General features: G+C 38.7%; 3 protein-coding genes across 8 annotated transcripts; 1 reads left to right on the plus strand and 2 right to left on the minus strand.

Annotated features, from left to right (window-relative positions):
• The first annotated feature begins 2,122 nt into the window (after nt 1–2,122).
• Nucleotides 2,123–10,206, plus strand: LOC131335138 (probable aspartyl aminopeptidase). The gene is made up of 11 exons (XM_058370360.1): nt 2,123–2,351; nt 2,453–2,588; nt 3,330–3,408; nt 3,525–3,730; nt 3,825–3,891; nt 5,693–5,815; nt 6,011–6,166; nt 7,473–7,646; nt 8,787–8,861; nt 8,948–9,088; nt 9,760–10,206. The coding sequence occupies exons 1-11, from the start codon at nt 2,276–2,278 to the stop codon at nt 9,979–9,981; spliced, it is 1,455 nt and encodes a 484-aa protein (XP_058226343.1). The 5' UTR covers nt 2,123–2,275; the 3' UTR covers nt 9,982–10,206.
• Nucleotides 10,207–11,709: 1,503 nt separating this feature from the next.
• LOC131335139 (adenylate kinase 4) lies at nt 11,710–17,077 on the minus strand. Its single transcript, XM_058370361.1, has 6 exons — nt 16,620–17,077; nt 14,565–14,710; nt 14,267–14,386; nt 13,996–14,163; nt 13,556–13,645; nt 11,710–12,213 (listed from the first exon to the last, which is right to left on the minus strand). Exons 1-6 carry the CDS (start codon nt 16,732–16,734, stop codon nt 12,112–12,114), a joined length of 741 nt encoding a protein of 246 aa, XP_058226344.1. The 5' UTR covers nt 16,735–17,077; the 3' UTR covers nt 11,710–12,111.
• Nucleotides 17,078–18,996: 1,919 nt separating this feature from the next.
• Nucleotides 18,997–21,874, minus strand: LOC131335140 (pentatricopeptide repeat-containing protein At2g13420, mitochondrial-like). Of its 6 annotated transcripts, none has more exons than XM_058370363.1 (3): nt 20,072–21,874; nt 19,920–19,978; nt 18,997–19,326 (listed from the first exon to the last, which is right to left on the minus strand). In XM_058370363.1, the coding sequence occupies exon 1, from the start codon at nt 21,815–21,817 to the stop codon at nt 20,237–20,239; it is 1,581 nt and encodes a 526-aa protein (XP_058226346.1). In that variant the 5' UTR covers nt 21,818–21,874; the 3' UTR covers nt 18,997–19,326; nt 19,920–19,978; nt 20,072–20,236. The 6 variants fall into 6 exon arrangements, with proteins under 6 accessions (XP_058226346.1, XP_058226348.1, XP_058226345.1 ...); XM_058370365.1 differs by having other exon boundaries at nt 18,997–19,331; XM_058370362.1 differs by having other exon boundaries at nt 19,914–19,978.
• Between the last annotated feature and the right edge of the window lie 710 nt (nt 21,875–22,584).

Here is a 22,584-nt window from a genome sequence, read left to right on the forward strand (position 1 = left end):
TTTGTTGAAGTCGTGTGTCATTGGAGTCGTGTTACTGGATGTATCGTTGAAGTCGAAAACATACCTTTTAATGCTACATGCATTGTTAGAGTTCTATCACGAAACACGCCTTCAACAACACATGTAATGTTAAAGGCGTGTCTCGTAACATTACATGTAGTGTTGAAGTCGTGTAAAGAAAATATGCCTTGAACATTATTGGTGCCGTTGAAGTCACGTCACAAAATACGACTTTAATTAGTGTCGTTGAGGTGGTGTTTTGGCAACGCGCCTTTAACATCAATGCGCGTGGTTGGAATCATGTTACCGCTATCATTTGAAATAGTGTTATGAAAACACGCCATTAACAATTAACAGAATATGTCTTGTAGACATTGTGTGTTGTTGAAGTCGTGATAGAAGCGCGCCTTTAACGTTACACGTCTCATTGAAGTCATGTTATGAAACTACGGCTTTAACAATTTATGCATGTCATTGAAGTCGTGTGTCGTTGAAGTGTGTTACTACATGACACATGTCTTTAACATTACATGTATCATTGAAATTGTGTTACGGAAGCATGACTTAGAAAGGTCAAATAAAATATGGTAAATTGTTTTTTTTGTTTTTGTCTTTAGTGATTTATTTCTTTACTTTTGCTCAAATAAAAAAAATTTACTTTGGAGATTTCCCTCGTCACGAGGGATGAATAATCCAAAAAAAAATTGATACAAACTGAACAAAATTTTAAAAGACATGTAAAAGACTCTAGATTTAATTTAACCCATATTCTTAGTAGAAAATATAAAATAGATAGAGTACTTAGGTACAGTTAACTTTGTTTAGTATTGTAGATGCTGATAACTTATTTGCTCATCTTCAAATTATCTTATTTGCTTATTTACATACAGATAAATAGATCAATAAAATGAAGGGGAATAACCATACGAGCCCAAGAACAAAATCACATAATGCGCTTTCATGAGCAAAAATGACAGTGCGTGAAATTTATGAGTGCAAGAATTGAAAGTAAAAGAGTATAAAATGAGTATTTAATAGTTATTTATAGGTATGCAACCGAGCATAGAATGAGTGTGATAATTAAAAGTAAGAACAAAAGTGAAGAAGTCTTCCGAAGAATTGTGCTTTAGCCTAAGAAAAGATTTATCTATAAATATTCAAACAAGCGGAATCAAGCCAAACCCTGTTAGACTCATGCTCTGGTTCGTCTCTTTATTTTTGAACGAGCCAACAATTGAGGTTCAAGTTCGATTTATTCATTCAACGAATTAAACTCAAACGGGATTCCACAAAATCGAGTTATCAACTATTTGCGAACAGCTCGATACATCTGCAGCAATAAGGGTCAATCTCCATCTGGTGTGCGCTAACCTAAACCCCAAACAGGCCATAACGGGAAAAAAATATTAGGTGGCGTCTCGTTGACCTCTAATTAATTACTCCCATAATCCGGCTTGAATTAGTGGAAGATTCTGAATTTCTGATACATGAGTAGAGCAGTACAGGAAAATATTACACCTTGAATCTGGACCGTTAATTTGCTTTTCTGAACATTTTGCTTGATTGATTGTCATGTATCTTTCTTTTTTTTTGACATGATTGTCATGTATCCTGATAGATTGTGAATTTGGACCGTTGATTTGTTTTTCAAAAATAGTTGTCATATATTTTGAATTTAGAGCTGCAAACGAGCCTAATTTTGTCGAACTTAAAAATAAGTCAAAAATTTGAGCTCGAGCTTTAATGAACTTGAGCTGAGCTTACTGATCATTTACTAAACGAGTATCTATAATCGAGCCGAGCCTCTCTCAATGAACCGAGTTTTGTCAAATGCTGAGCATTAACGAGTCGAGCTGCTCGATTCATTTACAGTCATATCCTAATCCTGATACGCTAGCATTTATCCGGTGGGCCTACCACCAAGCACAATTTTCTTACCCCCACCCCCCCGTAAATCTTAAGCTACGGACGGCATTTATCCGGTGGGCCTACCACCAAGCACAATTTTCCCGTAAATCTCAAGCTACGGACGGCATTTATCCGGTGGGCCTACCACCAAGCACAATTTTCTCACCCCCGTAAATCTCAAGCTACGCGCGACTCAACAATAGAAAGTTACACAAGAGAGAAACAGCTCCAATTCTTATTGAATATAGAACTATTCTCTCTCTCTCTCTCTCTCTCTCTCTCTCTCTCTCTATATATATATATATATATATCCGGTTGTATTATACACGCATACAACCAAAACTGAACCACTACAGCCACACCTACGATGGCGAAAGGGAGCTCCGTTGCGGCGGATCTAGTCGAATTCCTCAACGCTTCTCCCACCGCCTTCCACGCCGTCGGTATGTTTGTTTGGATCCGCTGAACCGACTCTAATGCTTTCCTATTGGTCGGAACATTAATTTGTACTTTTTTTTTTGGTCTGTTTTAAATATTCTTTCAGACGAAGCGAAGGAGAGGCTGAGAAGTGCTGGATACGAGCAAGTTTCGGAGAGAGAAGATTGGAGTTTGGAAGTCGGAAAGAAGTACTTCTTCACAAGGAACCACTCTACGATTGTCGCTTTCGCAATCGGTAAAAAGTATGTGCGCCAACACTAACCTCCTTCTTGGTGTGAAAAAGTTGAACAAAATAGAGAGAGATTGAAATTTTAGGTTTCATTCATTAGGCTTAGCTGAGTGTAATTCAGTTTTTCCAGGTGTCCAGATAATGATCTGTGATGAATTCGCTGGCCTGCAGTCTTTCTTAGGAACAGAAAAGCAACGTTACCAAACAACTATATTATAGTGTAGGCAGGGGATTTGATTGTATAATAGTTGTGATTCTTGTGAAAATAGTTTTTTCAATAAATTTATTATTTCAAGTGTTCATTGATAATGTATGAATTTGTTATAAAAAGACACAGAAGATTTTTATAGTGGAAAGTGATGCAAAGTAGCCTTATTGGGATTAGTCCTAAACATATCTTTTCCATTATGCACGTATAATCTGTCATTCATCCGTCGATTTCTTGTTCGATTACATGCTGATTCTACGTAACTTCCATTGCCAGGATAAGTTTTCCTTTCTTTTCTTTTCTTTTTTCTTTTTAACTCGGACGGTAGCAGAGGCAATTTTATGAGATTCGTAAGTAGCTTGGGGCAATATGACAATTTTCATGGGGCAAATTGTAAAATAAGCATCAAATACGGTAGCTTCGTAGAGATTTTAAAAACTTTAGTGGGGTCAAGTGACCACACTTGCTCCTTCTTCCCTCCGCCCATGAATGTAGGAGACTCTACATGGTCCCTTAATTGGTTGCGATTGTTGAATTTCTACACAGATATGTTGCTGGAAATGGATTCCACATAATTGGTGCTCACACTGACAGTCCTTGTTTAAAACTGAAGCCTGTTTCAAAGGTAAAATTGAATTTGTGTGATTATAGTTTAAGCTTGTATATTGAGTATGGTTGTTTAGCTGTGAACTGCAAAAGATTGGGTAAAATTCAGGCATTTGATCTTTATGGGTCGTTCAGGTATCGAAAGGTGGGTATTTAGAAGTTGGCGTGCAAACTTATGGAGGTGGTTTATGGCACACATGGTTTGATCGTGACTTAACTATTGCTGGAAGGATGATAATAAGAGAAGGGAAAGATAGTGGTGTTTCATATTCACATCGGCTGGTTAGGATTGGGGAGCCCATAATGCGTGTCCCAACTTTGGCAATTCATTTGTCAGACAGGTCCGCTCTTTGTTTGCTGGTTGTCATGTTGTTGTATGTTTTGGGTATTCAAATTCTAGAATGATTGTTTACATTCTGACATTCTGTTGGATAGGGATGCTGATGGATTTAAGGTGAATACGCAGAGTCATCTTCTTCCAGTTTTGGCAACATCAGTTAAGGTAAAGCCAAAGTTATATCCTGGTGACAAATACTCTGTTCATCTAAATGTAGTAAATAATAGTTTAAGCTAGTCATATCCTTGTTATAGCTCATTAAAAGGATAGGGAAGTGAAAATATGGGTTTAAACTTGTCTAATGCATTCTTGAAAAGTTTATATATTTCCAGTGATCAACTTTAAGTTGCTTCTGAGTGCTCCAAGCCTTCATACCACAGGTGGTTTGGGAAGCACAAAAAACCTAAAAACTGAAAAGCTTTTGTTAATAAGAACCAAATTCGCGAAAACTCTGTTCAAATAAATAACTTGACCCAAAAAATAACCCATGGGCGACCCCTGAGCTGATGTACATAAAACTAAAATTACCAAAATATCCCTATCTGGAAAATTGTCCAGCGACATTCTTTTTCAGTCCTACCTTAGATAAGACCGTATTACGACTATTTGTTGCCCATCCATGCTTTCTTTGGGTCCCATCTTCCGATTATGCGAATTTCCATGTGTTGCCGCTTCCTTAAATCTTCTTTTCCAGTTTTCCTCGAGTCTCTCACACTCTTCATCAATCAATATGGCACATATGTTGTAGACTTAAATTGGAAGAGCAGGATGAACTAACCTGCACTCTTAGTGGGTTGATGTTCTGCATTTTCGAAGTTGATGCTGGTAGTTTGAGTTGCTGGCAGTTTACGTTGCAGTTTGGCAACAGGGCAACGCCACTGTTTGGGGGAGAAAGGACATGATAACGCGCTGGTTAAATGAAGGTGACCCTAAATTAAGCTCAAACGAGACATTGTACATATACCTGATCCAAAGTAGCAGGATTAGAGTTTGTCAAGTTAATTTTGTACTCACCATCGTTATTTCGTCATATAGACTTGTAAATTGCTTCATCCAAGGTTTATCCCAAGAGTTTATGTTCAGGAAATAATGGAACCGTTGTCCATATTAAGACATAAATTTCTATCTAGTCTCTGCATGTTTATGAGATTGAGGAATGAATTTAGTGCTTTTTTTGAACTAACTTGTCCTCTCAGTCAATCTAAGGGCAGTGGGCCTGGTAAAGACATTGGATCACATGACAAACTATGTGCAATCAGTCAGAATTTTGAAGCGGTCAATCTTTTAGATGGTGGAACTGCATCTGAACATTGCTTTATCCTTTTTTGGTGTTGTTCACAGCAAGACTGGAGTTTCATTAGTTGCTAGTTTTACAAGTTGATAGGTTTTGGCATAAGCATCTTTAAAGTCAACAGGAGCCACTTTTAGCTGCTTTTGACAAACGCTTAGCATGATCTACCAGGAATTTTTGGCAAGCTTTGTTGTTCAGTGTTGACCTGGTTCACGATGAACTTCCCTTAGCTTTATAGAGTTGCTCAACATGGCTACTTTCTCCCTACGTCGAGCTTGAATCTCACCCAACTAAAGTTTGGAAAATGTGTTTTTAATGTTGAATGGTAATGTGTAACAGGACATAATTGACTTTGGGGTAATCTACTGAAGTTCCCTTGATAAACTGACCACCTAATATGGCACTCCAATTCACACCTTACAATTATCTTTTGGGCAACACCAATTTATGGAGATATCATTAGAGCAAAGTGCTTAATTCAGTACAAAAGAAGTTCCACACTATTGTAAGACGCTTCATGTTGGCAGAAAATATCCGCACGGAACATATGATGGCTTCCCCGTGGTATCTGTGTACTTGTCTTTTGGTCTCCAGGGGGCTTGCTTTGAGGGTAAATAGTTTTTCTTTGGTACACTTTGTGATCTAATTCAACCGAACCTGATGTACTTTGGACAGGCAGAGCTTAATAAAGTGGTGTCGGAGAATGGTCCAGTTGAAAGTGGAAGTTCAGTTGATGGAAAGAATGCTAATGAGATATCAACAGCTGACAACCAAAAGCATCATTCACTTCTTTTGCAGGTAAATTTTGCAGCACAAGGGGTTTTTATTTTTATTTTGGCTGTTTCCTCGTGGTTTTAGTTATTTTTAACTATCTTAAAGTTGTGCTGAAATTTATTCCTTGGCGATTGTGTTTCTGTAAGTGAAATTTATTCCTTGGGTATCCTCTAGTTATGATTCTTTTGTTCCTCTTATTTTTATTTTGCTCTCTTCCAGCTTCTTGCTGCTGAAGTTGGCTGTAAACCGGATGACATATGTGATTTTGAGTTGCAAGCATGTGATACACAACCAAGTGTAATAGCTGGTGCGGCAAAGGAGTTCATATTCTCTGGAAGACTTGATAACCTATGCATGTCGTTTTGCTCTTTACAAGTGAGTCGTCATATTGACTTTTTCCCTTGAGGTGCATGTTAGGAGGTGCATGCTGGAGTTCGATTTATGTTTATTATTTACTTTTGTTTCTGTTCCTAACAGTTTGGATAATATGTTACTTTGGGATGTCGCTCTTTACATGTTTTTTTATTTGGTTGGATGAGGGTTGTTTAACTACTCGTGAACCTTCGAAGTCGTGCAATTTCTCGCTCAAACGAAGGTGGTTTATAGAGCTCTTCAAGTTAACAAATATGCAAATTAATTTCCAGCTATATGACTATTTGACTCCTAGACATTGACATCTACTCTATTTATTAAGGGAGAGCACCAATTGGTGTGGACTCTCCTTTGAAGTTGGCTCACATTTTAGATTCTAAAAAGTACCGATAAAATATAATTGCTCACATGTCGCGGTTTCTGTAAATTGATAGAGTTGTTTAGGATATATTCATAAATTTCGCTATGCATTTGTCTTCAAACCACCCCACGTTCAGGAGCAGTTACAGGGCAGTTCCTCCCTCTCCGCATAATGATTTCGTCCCCTGTCTTGCAAATAGATATACACACTTACAATTGGGTTTTGGGTAATTTGTATTCATTTATAGTTTTCAATTGTTTTGTTCGTTTTTCTTTTTCTTCTGTTGGTTTCGTTTTAAGTTTGAGGAAATTCATTTCTGAAGATTCCACAAGCATTACATGTGCACAGAACGCTAGTTAGAATTAATGGCATACAAAGGATTTTATTTGGAAACTGTTCTAGTGTTGAAAATTTTGATATCAGGACTGTTGTCATAATGCTGGCTTTGGTACTTGAGCTGTCGTCACTCCTATGTGTTTTTCCTGTTTGTCCTTAGAATTGTTATCTGGACCATTCTCATGACAATGGCCTCTTTACCTATTTTGCAAAATCTGTTGCTTTCTGTGATTCTGTATCTGGTCTAAGTGTTATTTTAAATTTATTGCTTTGTCATTCTACACAGTATTCAATTTTGGATACATGTTCACTATTCCGACTTACCAGAGGGTTCTGACTTTTGAGTCTTTGGTTCAACTTGCCTAAAGCCGGTGATATTATCCCATAAAGTGAAACTACTATACTAGTGAATGAAGTGCATCGTGGAAATATTGTTGCATTTCAAGTACTAGACCTAAATCTAGACTTAGATTTGGTGTCTTAAAGTTCATTTATCTTGGCAGCTGCTGCATTTTTTGGCACTTAGAAGCGCAAGTTATGATGATATGGTCTCTTTAGCTGTATTATCATTCCTTCTGGCAGCACTTGATTGTGTTATGGATTCAATTTCAGGCATTGATAGACGCTACGTCTTCTGAGAGTAGTCTTGAAGATGAGACCGGTGTAAGGATGGTTGCCTTATTTGATCATGAGGAGGTCGGATCTAACTCAGCACAGGGAGCTGGATCTCCCGCCATGTTGGATGCTCTATCACGAATTACGAGTTTCTTCTGCTCTGATGTTAAGGTAGTACTATTTCCTTTTTGAAATTCATATCCAGACTGGCTGAGATTTCCGGACCATATTTGTATGAAAATAGCAATACAATATAATGTTACAACCTTAGTAGCACGAAGCGGGGGCGGGGGTGGGGGAGTGGAGGCACCTAGAAGCTCCTAAGGTTGGGAGCGCCTAAGGAGCATATATAGATAATATAAAAATATGTATATAAAATATCCTTAAATACTCGACCATTAAACGAAAAGTGATACTTATTGGAAGTTTTTCCGATCTTAAAGTGTAATTATTGGAAGTTATATATAATATTCTCAATTTGCAAAACTTCTTGACTAATATGATTCTCATATTCTTATTTCTGCAATGGCATAATGCTCTTAAAAGTAAGAGAATAACTGCCTTAACAGCCCGATAAGCTCCCATCTTAGTTAGGAGCGAGCTCCCATCTTGGGAGCGCCGATTCGAGCTCCCGTCTGGGGAGCGCACCCATTTTAGAAGGATCCCGCAACTAAGGTTACAACATTCCATTTCAGAATAACAAAACAGGACATATGACGTGAAATTTCCATGTTGTTAAGAATTACTGGAAGTTCTCTATGTAGGTTGAACTCTTTTCCACTTAAAAGGATACATGATCTTCAGCAACTAGTAGTTAAAGGGATCTTTCATTATGTGTCATGCAATTTGGATTTCACTAGATCTTGTGGTGAAGCAAACACATGCTACTGTCTTGTTATGTGCTTTTGTTTGTAAATGGGATCCATAAATTCTTTATGGAATCAGCTGTAATTTCATGTTTCAAATGCATCTCTGTTGTCACAATTTTGTGTAAACTATCAGTGCACTAGTTGGGCAGAATGTATTTTTAACTTCCTGATGATAAACCTTGTATTATTTAGCTCCAGAGTCACTGATATTGTCCAATCTTGGCTTGATGTTATAAATTCATGTTAGGTTAAGGTCTGAATATTTCTGGATTCTCTCTTTTTTCTCTTATGTGAATTTCTGCCCTTTGTAATTGTGTTTGGCATGGGAAAATTGGCTGGTCTAGTACTCACTCCTTAGGTTGACAGCACCATTTTTTTTCCCCGTAAACTCCTTTTTGTGCTTCCTCTTCATTGTGTACCTCAACTGTTTCTTTCCATTCAGGTTCTGGAGAAGGCAATCCAAAAGAGTTTCCTCATATCTGCTGACATGGCACATGCCTTGCATCCCAATTACATGGTATGTTGGTCATGCGTTCGGACTTTTTGAATGAAATGGAAAGTTTTCATACACTATAATGCATTTGATCTGTTGCTTTTTCCCAGGATAAACATGAAGACAATCATCAGCCTAAGTTGCATGGTGGGCTTGTTATTAAGCATAACGCAAATCAACGCTATGCAACCAATTCGATCACCTCCTTCATATTTAGGGAGATAGCTATCAAGCATAACCTTCCTGTCCAGGTTCGTTTTCTTCTCACTTACTACGATTGCAACTAATTCTTCAGTGCATATTTGATAGGGAAAAGGTTTTATGTGTGTTTCGTTGGTTTATGGTTGGAAGGTTTCAATAGGATCAAGATTATCTTGCTTTTAGTGCTATGTTGGACCACATCCCTATACTGCATTGTGATCTCCGAAGTCCCAATACATATTTTTGAGGATCTGACAGTTTCAATTACTTATCAGTGTCTTTGATATCATAGTGAGAGCCCCTTTGGATGGTTAGAAACTTAGAATGGCGAGAAAAGTAAGGATTAATATTCTCACCAAATTCCCAAAAAAATGGACCCTAAAAATCCAGCATCTCTCTTAATTTCTCACTATTTTGGTGAGATTTGGTTCGAAACTTTGAATCAAGTCAACTAATAAATATTCACCATTTCTCCCCTCTTTGATCCGTTCAGACAAGGGAAAGGATTCTCCTTTTTGTTGTTTTCTCACCATTCTCACCATCAAAATGGGCACTGAGGGAACAATGCAAAGGCACAAAACTAAGTAAGGTGGGAAACAAAGAAGGCAGCTAGCACTATTTTCTTAACGTAATTGATGTGATCAAAGTAATAAAGAAAAAAAAAATGCGGACTCTTTCTAAATTTGCAATAAATATATAATGTTAAGTCTCTTTATGGCAGGATTTTGTGGTTCGCAATGACATGCCCTGTGGTTCAACCATTGGTCCCATCCTGGCAAGTGGCACGGGGATTCGAACGGTTGATGTTGGGGCCCCGCAACTATCGATGCACAGCATAAGAGAAATGTGTGCCGTTGATGACGTAAAACATTCGTACGAGCATTTCAAGGCTTTCTTCCAGGAGTTCTCTCATCTGGATTCCAAAATTGTAGTGGACATTTAGGATTCTGTGTCTCATTCCCTTCGAAATTGTGTTGTCTAACAGTTGGAGATCCTTGCATCCGCTCCGACCTCATGAAAGATATGGTGATGACTGATGACTTGTTGGGTTACTTTGGCCCTTTGAAAGCTAGTTTATCGTGGTGTTCTTGTACTAAACTCGGACACGCTTCTAGTTTGACATAGAGAGAAAATAATTAAAGGAAAACTTGGTGCAAATTTTTTAAAAGATTATGATTGGATAGCTATGGATCATCAAATCCCTTCATTTGAAATGCATTGTCACCTAAACGGAACCTTAGGTTGTGTTTGGATCTGCGGTTAGGAGAGGACTCAGTTGTTAGTTTAGTACCCCTTGGTTTTGGGATGGACCTTTTTCACTCTATCTTATTAGTATTTTCAAAGGCGTTGGCTACTCTAACCTTTCCGACCACAATTTGATTCATTAATTGAAGTGCCAATCCTCCCATAGCGAGTTTAGGATTCGGATCCATAGACTTATCCCATTATGCTCATGAGCAGTATCTTAGCACGAAACACCCCCCCGTGATGAGTAAGCTTGGCCGGAAGCCCTATTTGAGCAAGGAAAGCTTGCCTATCCTAGTTCTTCCCGTAGATTCTCAGTTTTTTTTTTAAATGGAGTACTTTATTATTAGTGGTGTGTACGTTTGATGTATGAGACAATAGGAAAAAAAAAGTTCTCACCAACTTCTTTTGTGTACCCGTGCATCAAATGCTAGTTCCTTACAATTTGTTTGTATTGTGAAACAATCGCCCCAATACGGATTAAACTGTACTCAATTATGAAGCACTTAGATCTAGTGGCGGGATCGGGACCGGGACCAAATCCAGTGGCGATTCTCCACCCACCTCCACAAGCGGAGTGTTAGATCCAACATCAGAGCTGAGTGGCCTTTCCTTTTCGTTTTTGTTCTTCTTGTTTTGAAGGAATTACTCTGATTTTTGTTTTAACAGATTACTTGTGCAATTTGTCGGAAACAAAAGCTAGTTTATAAAGCTTAAGAGGGTTGTCCAGAAAATATACTCCCTCCGTCTAAAAAATGATGATAATTTTTTAAATTTGTGCAATTTTTTATTTGTTTATATTTTTTAATCTATAATGTTTTTCATGAGTTTGAAAGTTTTGTATAATAAAATTAATCGAAAACTTTCAAACAAGATCCACAATCCATATTTTTTGAGGTTCATATAGAAAAATTAAATGAATTGAAATTAACACGAATATGAAAAATTGTCATCCAATTTAGGACAGAGAATACTTTTTTTGCAATTTCCAAGACTTTCTTGACCACCCAAAAAAAAAAAACCTTCAATAATCTGTATTTCCCTTTCATGCAATTTCTAGGGAAAATGACCGCCAAGGACGTGTTTGATAATTAATACCTTCCAAGGATATTTTCAGCATTAACAAATGTTCTCAAATGTTCTCAGCATGTCCTTAGCGGGTATTAATTATCAAAACACGTCATGGGCCGTCATTTTCCCCAATTTCTATTAAACGAGCCCAACTTGTACAGCTCACTGGTCCCAGACGGATATGTAAGCTCAGTCACACAAATTTCGTAGACAAAATACAGAGAGAAACCGCGAGGTTGGCATCGAAAAAAAACAAATGGATTCCACTCTAGAAACTTAGTATCTATTTTAACATAACAATCTCACGATCTCACCATTTTTCACTGAGACGAAAGGGGACAGAGAGAATAGGAACTGTCAAAAAACATATCTCAATTTCATTGTAGGCTTGAACAATTTTGCATCTTGTGAGAAGGGACTATTACGACATTTCAAGCATGTCCATATATGGAAACTCCTCCCAAAATCTGCACTGAATCCATTTTCCAATACTAGTTAACTTCTGATATGCAGTCACCACACAAAAAAACAAAAGCAGCATTCTCAAACTAGACTGATAAGTTCTAGTACTAATTGTTTATTTTGGAGATTCATCCCATCCCGAGAGCTCATAAAACCAGTGTATAAAGTAAAGCAACACAAAATGAATGGCCGCTGGGTTAGTGATATAGGAATATGTGAGGATACACATCTGAGCAAAATCTTGCAGTATGAAATGTTTAACCCAATTCCAAGTTAAAGTAAGATTGGTTTGTCTTCATGATGAGAGCACTTTCTGAACCTCGATAGTTACCTCCTTCGGCGGTTTCTCTGCAGGAAGGTTAGCAACAATACTCTTCTTGGCATAGTAGTCGATTACCTGCATTTCAAATTAAGGACACCATCAGGATGCTTGGTAACTTTCGACCCAAGGCATAAATATAGTCTGGAACAGCAGAATATAGCTTAAAATAAACAGAAGACCCTTAATACGCATCCAAGATCAGAGTAAGAGCAGGGAGGTTGGCATCCTGAAACAGGTTTACAAACATTCAGTGGGAAGAGTGTAGTCGATAGTGGGATATTCATATGGCATTGTTTGGTGTGATCCATTGGCCTTGGTAACATTTGACTTAACTTTCAGGATTTCTCTTTCCATTGACAGATACAGACATGTAACTAATCTACTAGTAAGATATTTACATGATAAAATATGTCCTCATCGAATCATTGAGATCCCGAATGCCTAACAATTTTCAGATGTCTTCAATTGTTTAGTTATACCATATTTCCAAGTTTATTCGACCCAGAAACAATTACTTAATGATAGGCTAGTCAAGAGTAGGATAATGATAATCATATAGCTGTAGTTTGGTGCATTTCATCCCAGGAGTCAAGGATATGAGGATGCGCTGCGCCAAACTATTCATCTTCATGTAAGAACAATTTAGGAGTCCATGTACAGTTCATGAAAAAATATGAATCACAAGATATGCTTGCTAGGTGAATGGTTTCAACTAAACATGTCAGACATGGACCTTACTGAGTTTTCAACTGTCTGACACACGTACTTTGCACATTTAGAAGGGTCCATGTGACATAGGTAACTTCTACTTCTCAACCACTTCCTATCATTCCATCTGCAACGGACAGTTTGGATCGAGACAACTGGATACTTGTTCAAAAATTCTCTCTGCTCTTATCACTTGTTTAGTTAAGGAGGAGTCAGGAAAGAACCAAAAAGAAATGGAAGGACTCCACTTTCCCTCAAAATCCCGCTTTTCAAGTGTCCACTTCAGCTCATCAAACAAAAAGAGGATAAACAATTATTCTTTCCTCTTCTATCCTAAGTTGCCTAACACACTATGAGGAAATGTGTTCCCGTAAAACATACTGAAACATGAGATATTCTTTCTCTTGCAGCCAAACCCGCATTCTTCTATGTTTCCATTTTCTTTACACTGCGCAGACCATGAACTTTGAAGCGTGTCTTACCGGATGTCCCTCGTCCTTTCCATCATGCTAGGCTCAGTTCCAACACACTAATTTTTTACTTACCAATGCTACAATTCCAATATCTAACACTCTTGGTTCAGTATCCTTATCTGAAGGAGCTAATGCTATCTTATTCGAGAATATTCAACATCATCAAAGTTCTAGACTACGCAATTTTCCAGAATATTATGAGATCACATCAAATGAAAAGAAGAAGAAAACCATACAGGTTCAGTTTGCTTATGAAATGCCTCTAGCCTTGACTTGAGAACAGCTGCAGTATCATCTTTACGTTGAATCAGAGGTTCTCCAGTGACCTTTAAAAATACTTTAAAGTCAGAAAAAATGCAAGTTCATTCTAAACTGTAATCATCAACCAGTTACCAGTATGATAGAAAATCAAACAAAGGTGCAGAACAGCCAAAAAGAGCCAACAACAATACAGAAAAAAGTAAAACAAATATACTTGTGTTGCAAGAATGCTATCCCAGTACGAGTAACAAAAAAACTATCTCCCCAGATGTACTTGCAACAGAAAAGGCTCAAGAGTAGGCTGTATGCTTTTACCTTATATGGTACAAAGCTTATGAATGCTTGCAATAATAATTCCAGGCACCTTCACAGTAATATGAACAAAGAAAGAAAGGTAAACATTAACATTCCGTACATCATCCACACCAGGTACTTTAGGAGGTGCAAATTTGGTGTGGTAGGTCCGACCACTAGTAGGGTGGATCCAGCGACCGGTAATCCTCTCCTCCAAGACAGCATCATCAATTGCAAAGTTGAGAACCTTATCAACTTTGGCACCACGCTTCTCAAGCATCTCATCAAGCTACATAGAAAAGAAAAAAGTAAGACATCCTTTGGAAACATAAATATGATATAATGCATTTCAAGAGTTAATCCAATGTCCATATCTCAAACTAAGGCAAGACCTTTTGTGCTTGGACAACAGTCCTTGGAAATCCATCAAGGATGAAACCTTTTTGACATGAAGGCTTCTTCAGAGCTTCATCAATTATTCCAACAACCAAGTCATCAGAAACAAGTTCTCCCTGATTAAATAAAAGAAACACAGTTACAGCCGATAGACTAAAAGAAAAACAAGGTAGCCGTCAATCAAAAAAAAATTTTTGATAAGTAAATAAATATATTAATAAGAAGGCTTTAAGGGAAAGCCACCCAATGTAGCCGTCAATCAAATTTTATGAGACCACCTTAACAGAAACCCACCTTTTCCATCGCTTCTTTGGCCTTAATCCCAAGAGCGGTTTTAGCACCAACAGCAGCCCTAAGCATATCACCAGTAGCCAAGTGACACAAGCAGTACTCATCCTTAATAATTGGTGATTGCGTGCCTTTTCCAGATCCAGGTGGGCCTGTCAAACTTTAATTTCTTATGAAAATGAACACTGAACTAGTTTTGACGAGACAAAACAACAAAAATTTTAACATAGAGGGATTCCAGGTAGCTCTTTGAAATGGGATACAATCACAAAAACAGTTCTTCAGATCTGTACACTTGTTTAATGGGCAGTTTGGTTTCATCAAAATCAAAAGCATCCATATCTGAATAAATCAAAACTGAAGAACTCAACATTTCCTATAAATTTAAGCTTCTTTCAACTTGAAGCAAACAAGTTCAGGTAAAGTTTCTCATGTTAGTAGAGTACAAGCCTCTCTAACATAAATCTCCCTCCATAATTGAATTAAGTTTGTTTATGAGAAGTTCAAACCTGACACTAAGCAAACACTTTCAATCTAAAAAATTCTTCAAAATAAAATAAAGCTCCTCTGACTTCCAGAAAATTTGAAATAAATGACTCTCCCAGGTCAGATTTCTTTCTTCCTTTAAATAACATTGAAAGATTCCAACCAATTAAACCCATAACCCCACCCAAAAGAGAGAGGAGAACAAATGAAAGTATTAAAGCTGAGAATTCTCTTTCCTTCTAGTAAAAATATTGAAACAATCCCCATATAGAAAGAATAATGGTTTTTCCGTAATATCTCATTAGTTAATAGCTCTGGTAGTGAATTGGAAGCAGCAAAGTAGGCAGACTAATATATCAACCAATTAGTTTACCTATCAAGTGTACTATAATTCCTACCAAAAATAATCTGAAACCAACCACCAACCACTCATAAAGTGAAATAAAATTATAGAATTACATTTGTTTGATGAGAGAGAGAGAGAGAGAGAGAGAGAGAAGTGTTGTGTTGTGTTGTTCAACAGGCAGGGAATTTATGTCTCAGATTGCAAACTGGGTTAAGTTTTAGAGTGCGGTCAGCAGCACGGCATTCATGTTTAAGATTGTGAACTGGGGATACATGTACTAATTTTGAACTCTCTCTCCTATTACTTATTGCGAAGTGATTACATTAAATCATTGAAGGTTTAACAGTGAAGCTGGGAAAATACAGCACTGACCTTGTCCCTGGCTACGGGACAAAAACAAGTTCAAGTACTTATTGGCTAGGCGAACTTTTACAACTTGCAATAAACAAAGTTAACAAACGAAACTTAGGAGTAATGAAAACAAGTGGCAAACCAATGTTGTCAACCGCTTGTAACTGGCATCTTAACGCCACTAGACTCGTCCAATTATAACTGGCTTGTTTGTTTGGGGGGATTTGAGGGTGGTACTGGATATGTAATGCCATGGTCCAAAAGTCCAGTGTTTGCTACTGTAATATGGACAGGATTACATATCCTGATACAGCCTATATCCCAGGATATGAAATCCCATAAGGGAGGTGGGATTCCATATCATCTCCATCAAGAGCTAATAGATGCGACTGTTGTGCACTTGTGCCCTTCCTGTTTTTCCCCATGTGGTTTGCACGAGCATAAAATAGGAAATGAATGTCACAATCCCAACCAAAACAAACACCTCACTTCTTTTCCCCCACCATTTCTCTAACCTAGAGGAACTTATATCCCACCCATATCCTGGGTGTTCTCTATCCCGTCTTTTTAACACCACGCAAACAAACGAGCCCATCCAAAACATCATAATTTATAACCCCAACCCCTAAAACCCATACAACAATTATAACAGCTATCCTAAAACTCAAACAACAAGAATAACTGTCACAAAATTTCTGCAAATTCTCCAACCAAATAATACTAGTGAAACGGTAAAACCTCGGATCTAAACGTAGTTAACGGAATTCCACTAACCGAACATGAGAGACGGGGTATGCGCAAACCCAAGTCGATATACAAGACATGGGTAAAATCATGTACCGCTGCTGTAAAAAGGGGGGGAAAGAAGGGCATAATACCGATGAGAATGAGGCGTTTGTCAGGTTTGGTGGAACATTTCATTCGACGCAGTAGTTCGGTCATGAGATCCGTTGAAGGAATGTCTTCCAAATTCGGGGACGAAGGGCTCGCCATTGTTGGCCTCTCCGAGGGTTTTCTCTGTCTAAGTTTCCGATCTGAAGAGTGTAGTTTCAGAGAGAAAGAGAGAGAGAGAGAGTTGGGTTGGTTCAAATTTGGTAGGTTGGAATTTGGTTCTTTACTTCTTCTCGGACATCCCAACGCTTGAAGCTCAAGCGGCGGGAGCTTCTAAATACACTCCTATTTTTTCTCAGTCCAAAACCATAGGCTCTGTTTGGAACTTGGGGTGGAAGGGGAAAATGAAAGAAAATAGTATAATTAAGAAGAAAATGAGTGAGAAGGTTTAAGAGAAATTAGAGGAAATATTATAGAGTTTGCCTGTAGAATTTTCTCCTCTCTTTCCTTAAGAACCAAATGAAGGGGGAGAGAATTTTTAAAATTTTCTTCCTTTCTCTTTCCATCTCCAAGTTTCAAACAAAGCCTCAATTTAGTGCTTCAAAAGTATGGTAGCAATGCTACAATTTGGATACGACTAGTCTCGCAGTCCTATCTTGAATGTAGTGAGTCCTCTTCTTCGACTGAATGATGTTAGTTAGTTATTTTATGTCCGGAGTTGTGTTTTATAGATGTGTTCGTAGACTTTATTGTGAGACATATAATCTTACTTTCTATCTCAGTGCATCCCTAATAATCTCATCTTCAACCTCCTCACTCTAACCTTGAAGCATCAGAAAATTTAAATTAAATTTGAACTGTTTTAATATTTGAACCGGCTCCTCTCCTGGACCGGCTCCTCCCATGTTTTCCTCACTCCAGCAAGTGTCTGGTTTGTATTTTGTGGGCCCATCCTGGGTTCACAACTATAATCCAGAGAGAGAGAGAGAGTCATGTTGTAGATCTCGTCGAGAGCTTCAATCGTATCAAAAATCATGTAGATCGGATACTGTTTGATGCACCAAAAATTACGTAGTCTATTATCAAACAACAATGCTACACACACAGCAAAAGTGCACAGATTTTTTGTGGGGCCCACTACGGGTCCCACACAAATAATTCGAGCCGTTCATTAAATGTAAAACATTTTTTCAAAAGCCTCCGCGAAAAATCAGCTCAATCCAATACTCATAGGTGCTCGATACAATCATTTAACTTTTCATTCGAATTTCAAGATAATGAAAAGTTAGATGATTGAATCGAGCACTTATAGATGTTGGATTAAGGTGATTTTTTGCGGAGGCCCTTGAAAAAATGTTTTACATTTAATGAACGGCTTAGATTATTTGTGTGGGACCCGTAGTGGACCCCACAAAAAATCTGTACATAAAATCTGTGCACTTTTGCTGTGTGTGTAACATTTCTGATTATCAAAATCACTTTTAGAAATTTTGACCAATATACTTTGTTCACATCGCTATTGACAGCTAACAGCCGAAGAAAATGAACGGTTTCAATAAAATAGCCTGACTCAAAATAAGCCTTATAATAGGCGCATTGCGCACTAGTTGACAGCATCTACCCTCCCCGTCCGAGACCATACATAGGGAATCATAGATAAACTAGCCATAACTGGTGCCTACTTGTACTACTACCAACCCAACCTTTTTAACTCCTGTTCTCTTTGATCATACACAATCTTTAACACAACAATCCCATCCATTCCACCAAATTCTTTTGCAGGAGCAGGACTACACCATTCTGGTTGGTAATGCAAGCGCACTGTACTCGGCTTCAACCGAGCACGTTCGTTCAATCTTGCAACACTCCTCTCGACCGGCTTCAACCGAGCACGTTCGCTCAATCTTGCAACACTCCTCTCAACCGAGCCCTCCGATGTCTCCATGAAACTAGTCGAACCCCCCTTGTTTTCAAGCTCTCTCTCCATTCAACCAATAGTGGTTACATTTCAATTAGGCCTGTCAATGGACCAGATCGAATCCGAATCCGATAAATCCGAATCTGATAATGCTCGAATATGATCCGAACTTCATAAATCCGATCCGTTTTTTGTGTGTGTTCGTGTACTTCCAGAATTTTAGAAAATAAAGAGGAAAGATACAAATTTTTTTTCTTCAAAAAAAGTGATGCTGGTGCAATTAAAATCAAGCCCGTATGACATATTTCCTATTCTCAGCTTCATCATAATCAAGGAAATGGAGCAGATACTTGTTCCCCATCCATTCTCTCTCCTCTTCTCGTCGATTTTTGTCCTGAGGCCATGAAATGTACAAGGCTTTGTGTCCCATATGAGCACATTTATTTACAAGGCCTCAAGATAGTTGATATGATGAGGCAAGCTAGATATGGTAAAATAATTCAGGATGAAAAGATGCCTCTCAAAGACTGTAGTCGAATACTATTAACCCCCAACATAATTAGAAATAACCGCCGTTCGTTGCCACAACAGCACGAAAACACCGATAGACCATCCAGTTAATAAAACAGATGGAAGAAAGAGAATTACACTACTAGACCATCCAGTTAATAAAACATCTGGTTCTCAACATGAAATCCTCACTGGAGTCCTCTGGAGCAAACAATCAGCTTGTGATTCCGCAAAATTGCTGAACGTCAATGGAGAAAACCCAGATGACAAAAAAAGGCCTCCTTCCATGACCCAGTTCAGTTGGTTATGCAGTAGACGATGGTTACCTAAACTTCAAATGAAACATGATGATTAAAAACTAGGAGAGTTATTTTAGTTGAGACACAAAGAAACTGCCACTGCCATGGCAAGTTAATCTTTTCCCGTATGACATCAAGCACAGATGGTATGACAGGATGATTAACGTAAGAGAACATCACAAAATGCTGAATAATTTCGGACTAACCAGAGAAAAAACATGATTAAATACTAGAATGGACAATACATAAAATGAAATAAGGAAGAAATAACTCCAAAGATGCGACACTGGTGCGCTCAAACACAGACACAAGATGAAAAAAAAAAAAAAACAACATACTGACTATAAGACTCGAAAAATGCATGGACTACTTTAGGGAGTATTCATGCTAGTCTTTGGGTACTTCAGACTTCCAAATGACATACCAAAGCCACAAAAACCAGAACTGAAAACTGCAGTGATGGCTATCAATAGCACAGTATACACTAAAACGCAAACTCCACAATCATATTAATACCAAATATCCCAGGTGCATACAGATAACGGACAGAACTACTTGATTTCTTAACTGATAAACATGCTACTGATCAATTTGTTCAAAAAACAATGAATTACCTTTACCTCTACCAACCCTTCACATTTCTACTAACATAGTTGTTCGGCAACACTTGCTTCATCAACTGTAAGCACGCAAGTAATAAAATATGAGAATATTTTTAAGGAGTTACAATAAAGAACATTCATATATCTAAAAAGTATCAACATACACTTACTTATTGCAGTTACAAACGCTAATGGTTTCTCAAGTTGTTCACGGACCGGTTCACTTCCCTGCCCTCTTGTATAGCACCTCCCAAGTTATAATACGAGCTATGTGGGCCACTTCGCTCTTGTTCAATTGATTTTGAGTTGGACACTGCGACATCCATGGTGGTAAATCACCTCCTATATGGCTTGAAGTGATAATTTTGGAATTCTGAACCAAATGTTATGGACTCTTCCTCAAGCTTCTTCTTCAATCTTCTCCAAGTTCTCAACATATCCGACTGTATTAACCCGCGGTACAGAGTCTCAAAAGTGACTTTTTGCGGAAGCAACCCCCTCTCTATCATCTCTACGAAAAACTGGCAAGCTTCTTTCCACTTCTTTTTCTCACATAACGAGTGGATCAACAACGTGTACGAATCCAAATCTGGTCCACCCCCACTAGCCTTCATATCGTCCCAAATCTCCCTCACAATCTCCATTCGATCCAACTTCACAAACATCCCCACCAAAATATTGTACGTATGCGCACTGGGCAACTGTTGCAATTCTTGTCTCATCTTCCGATACAAATTCAAAGCCCTGTCCGCATCCTTCCTTCCCCTGTACTCCTTAAAGAAACAGTTGTAAGTCGCAGCTGTAGGACTAACACCGTTACCCACCATCTCATTAACCAACTCCTCAGCATCTTCAATTCTCCCACATGAACAAAGGCACTTGACAACCGACGTGTAACTCACCACCGTCGGGCATATCCCTCTACTCTTCATCATCTTCAACTTATCAAGGCACAACTCGGGCTTATGTGCCCGGCTGTAAACATGAAGCACGATCGAGTAGCTCGTGACATCAGGCTCTATCCCTCTCTCGCGCATTTCATCAAACACCTTCTCCGCGTCCCTTATAGTCCTCTCGAACCTCTCCTCCGGATGCAAGCTCGACTTCCTGCAAATCCCATCCAACAGCACGTTGTAAGTAACGACATTGGGCTCAATCCCCCTATCCACCATCTCTCTAAAAAACTTCTCCCCCATTTTCGGCCGATTTATCTTGCACCACCCGTACACCAAAACCGTATACATTTTCACATCAACTCCAAACCTAGACTTCCTCTCATTGAACACCTCCGTCGCCACCTTCACGTACCCGTACTTGCACAGCGTATCGAGAAGGAAACGGAACTCGTCGCGACTCGTTTCCTTCTCGACGAAACTCTCCATGTCGTCGAACGCGCGGATCGCCTGGCGAGTTAGCCCGGCGGAGATCAACCTGCGGGTCAAGATCCCGAACGTTGCGAAACTAGGTTTTAGTTTCAAATTATCCATCTCGATAACTAGTTGCCAGGCGACGTCGAACTGGCGGACCTTGCCGAGGGCGTCGATCATGAGGTGGTAGGCGGCGGGGTCGTGGCGGTAGTTGGGCTGGGACTTGGCCCAGTGGAAGAAGGAGAGGGCGATTTTGGAGACGTTTCGGAGGCGGATTAGCGTTTGGTGTACGACGTTCGGGGAGAGGAGGATGCCGGTGAGTTGGAGGGGGGATTCGGTGGGGTGGTAAGGGTTGTGGTGGTGGAGGAGGAGTTGGGATATTTGGTCGGCGTCCGGGGAGGGGTGGAAGGATGGGAGGTTGAGTTGGTGGTGGGTGGTGGTGGCGGTGGTGGAGAAGGGGCGGGTTTTAGAGAGAGTGAGGTGGGATATGGGAGTGGTGGTGGTGGTAGAGCGAGGGAGGGAGAAGATCCGCGCCATAGACGACGCCATTGAAGCCCAGAGCTTGGAGATTTTACTGAAAAGCTTCGTTCGAGTAAAATATTCTCACTCGGGAATGAATACTCGATTTAATTAGCAAGAACAATACTAGGAGTATAGGAAAAAGTGAAAATGAGAGAGAGTGAAATAAAAGAAAGTAAAAAGAAATTTACTACTAGTTTCGTACTGCATCTATTTGATTTGGACGAAAGTTTTGTAAGAAAATAAAAAATTCAGAGTAATTGTTTTTTATTATCGCCAGAAAATAAATTTTTCAGCACATTTTTTCAGAAAAAATAAAACAAGCTCTCTAGCTTTAGTTAGTTGTATGAGAAAATTGTTTTCTACCACTTTGTAAGACATTCTTGTCTTTTTTTTTCTCTCATTCTTGCTTTCCACCAAATTTTTTTTTGAAGAAAAGCTCCACTACCATGATTGTAAATTTGGGAGAAAGAAAATCGTCTCACCAAATTTTAGTAAGAAATAAAATTTTCCTTATTTACCCAACAAAATTAAATTTTCCTTCATTGGACTTAAAATTTGAGTTTGAATCAAAGGAGTCAAGTGATATTTAAAAAAAAATTAAAAAAATGACTCAAAAATTTTGGGTTTGAGTGCAAAAAAAGGTAAGACGGGAGATCTTCTAATTAGTAGTATTATTCTTTAGCCTAAAGGATATCAACCACCACACTAAATACTTGCGCTCCTAGCGAGAATTGAACCCTCAATTTCCATGTAGAAGAGGCGAGGTACAGTGCTGGCCCCAACATTTAAGTTAC

Source organism: Rhododendron vialii, chromosome 8a, assembly GCF_030253575.1.
Source record: "Rhododendron vialii isolate Sample 1 chromosome 8a, ASM3025357v1".
NCBI classification, from domain to species: Eukaryota; Viridiplantae; Streptophyta; class Magnoliopsida; order Ericales; family Ericaceae; genus Rhododendron; species Rhododendron vialii.

Excerpts from the sequence above, each read along its gene's own strand:
- LOC131335140 (XM_058370363.1), bottom strand. The coding sequence starts at position 21,817 with ATGGCGTCGTCTATGGCGCGGATCTTCTCCCTCCCTCGCTCTACCACC.
- LOC131335139 (XM_058370361.1), bottom strand. The coding sequence starts at position 16,734 with ATGGCGAGCCCTTCGTCCCCGAATTTGGAAGACATTCCTTCAACGGAT. Across the intron at positions 14,164-14,266 it reads CTGTTGTCCAAGCACAAAAG|CTTGATGAGATGCTTGAGAA; the intron begins GTCTTGCCTTAG and ends TTTTCTATGTAG. Across the intron at positions 12,214-13,555 it reads TTCATAAGCAAACTGAACCT|GTAATCGACTACTATGCCAA; the intron begins GTATGGTTTTCT and ends TTTGAAATGCAG.
- LOC131335138 (XM_058370360.1), top strand. The coding sequence starts at position 2,276 with ATGGCGAAAGGGAGCTCCGTTGCGGCGGATCTAGTCGAATTCCTCAAC. Across the intron at positions 2,352-2,452 it reads CACCGCCTTCCACGCCGTCG|ACGAAGCGAAGGAGAGGCTG; the intron begins GTATGTTTGTTT and ends ATATTCTTTCAG. Across the intron at positions 5,816-6,010 it reads ATCATTCACTTCTTTTGCAG|CTTCTTGCTGCTGAAGTTGG; the intron begins GTAAATTTTGCA and ends GCTCTCTTCCAG.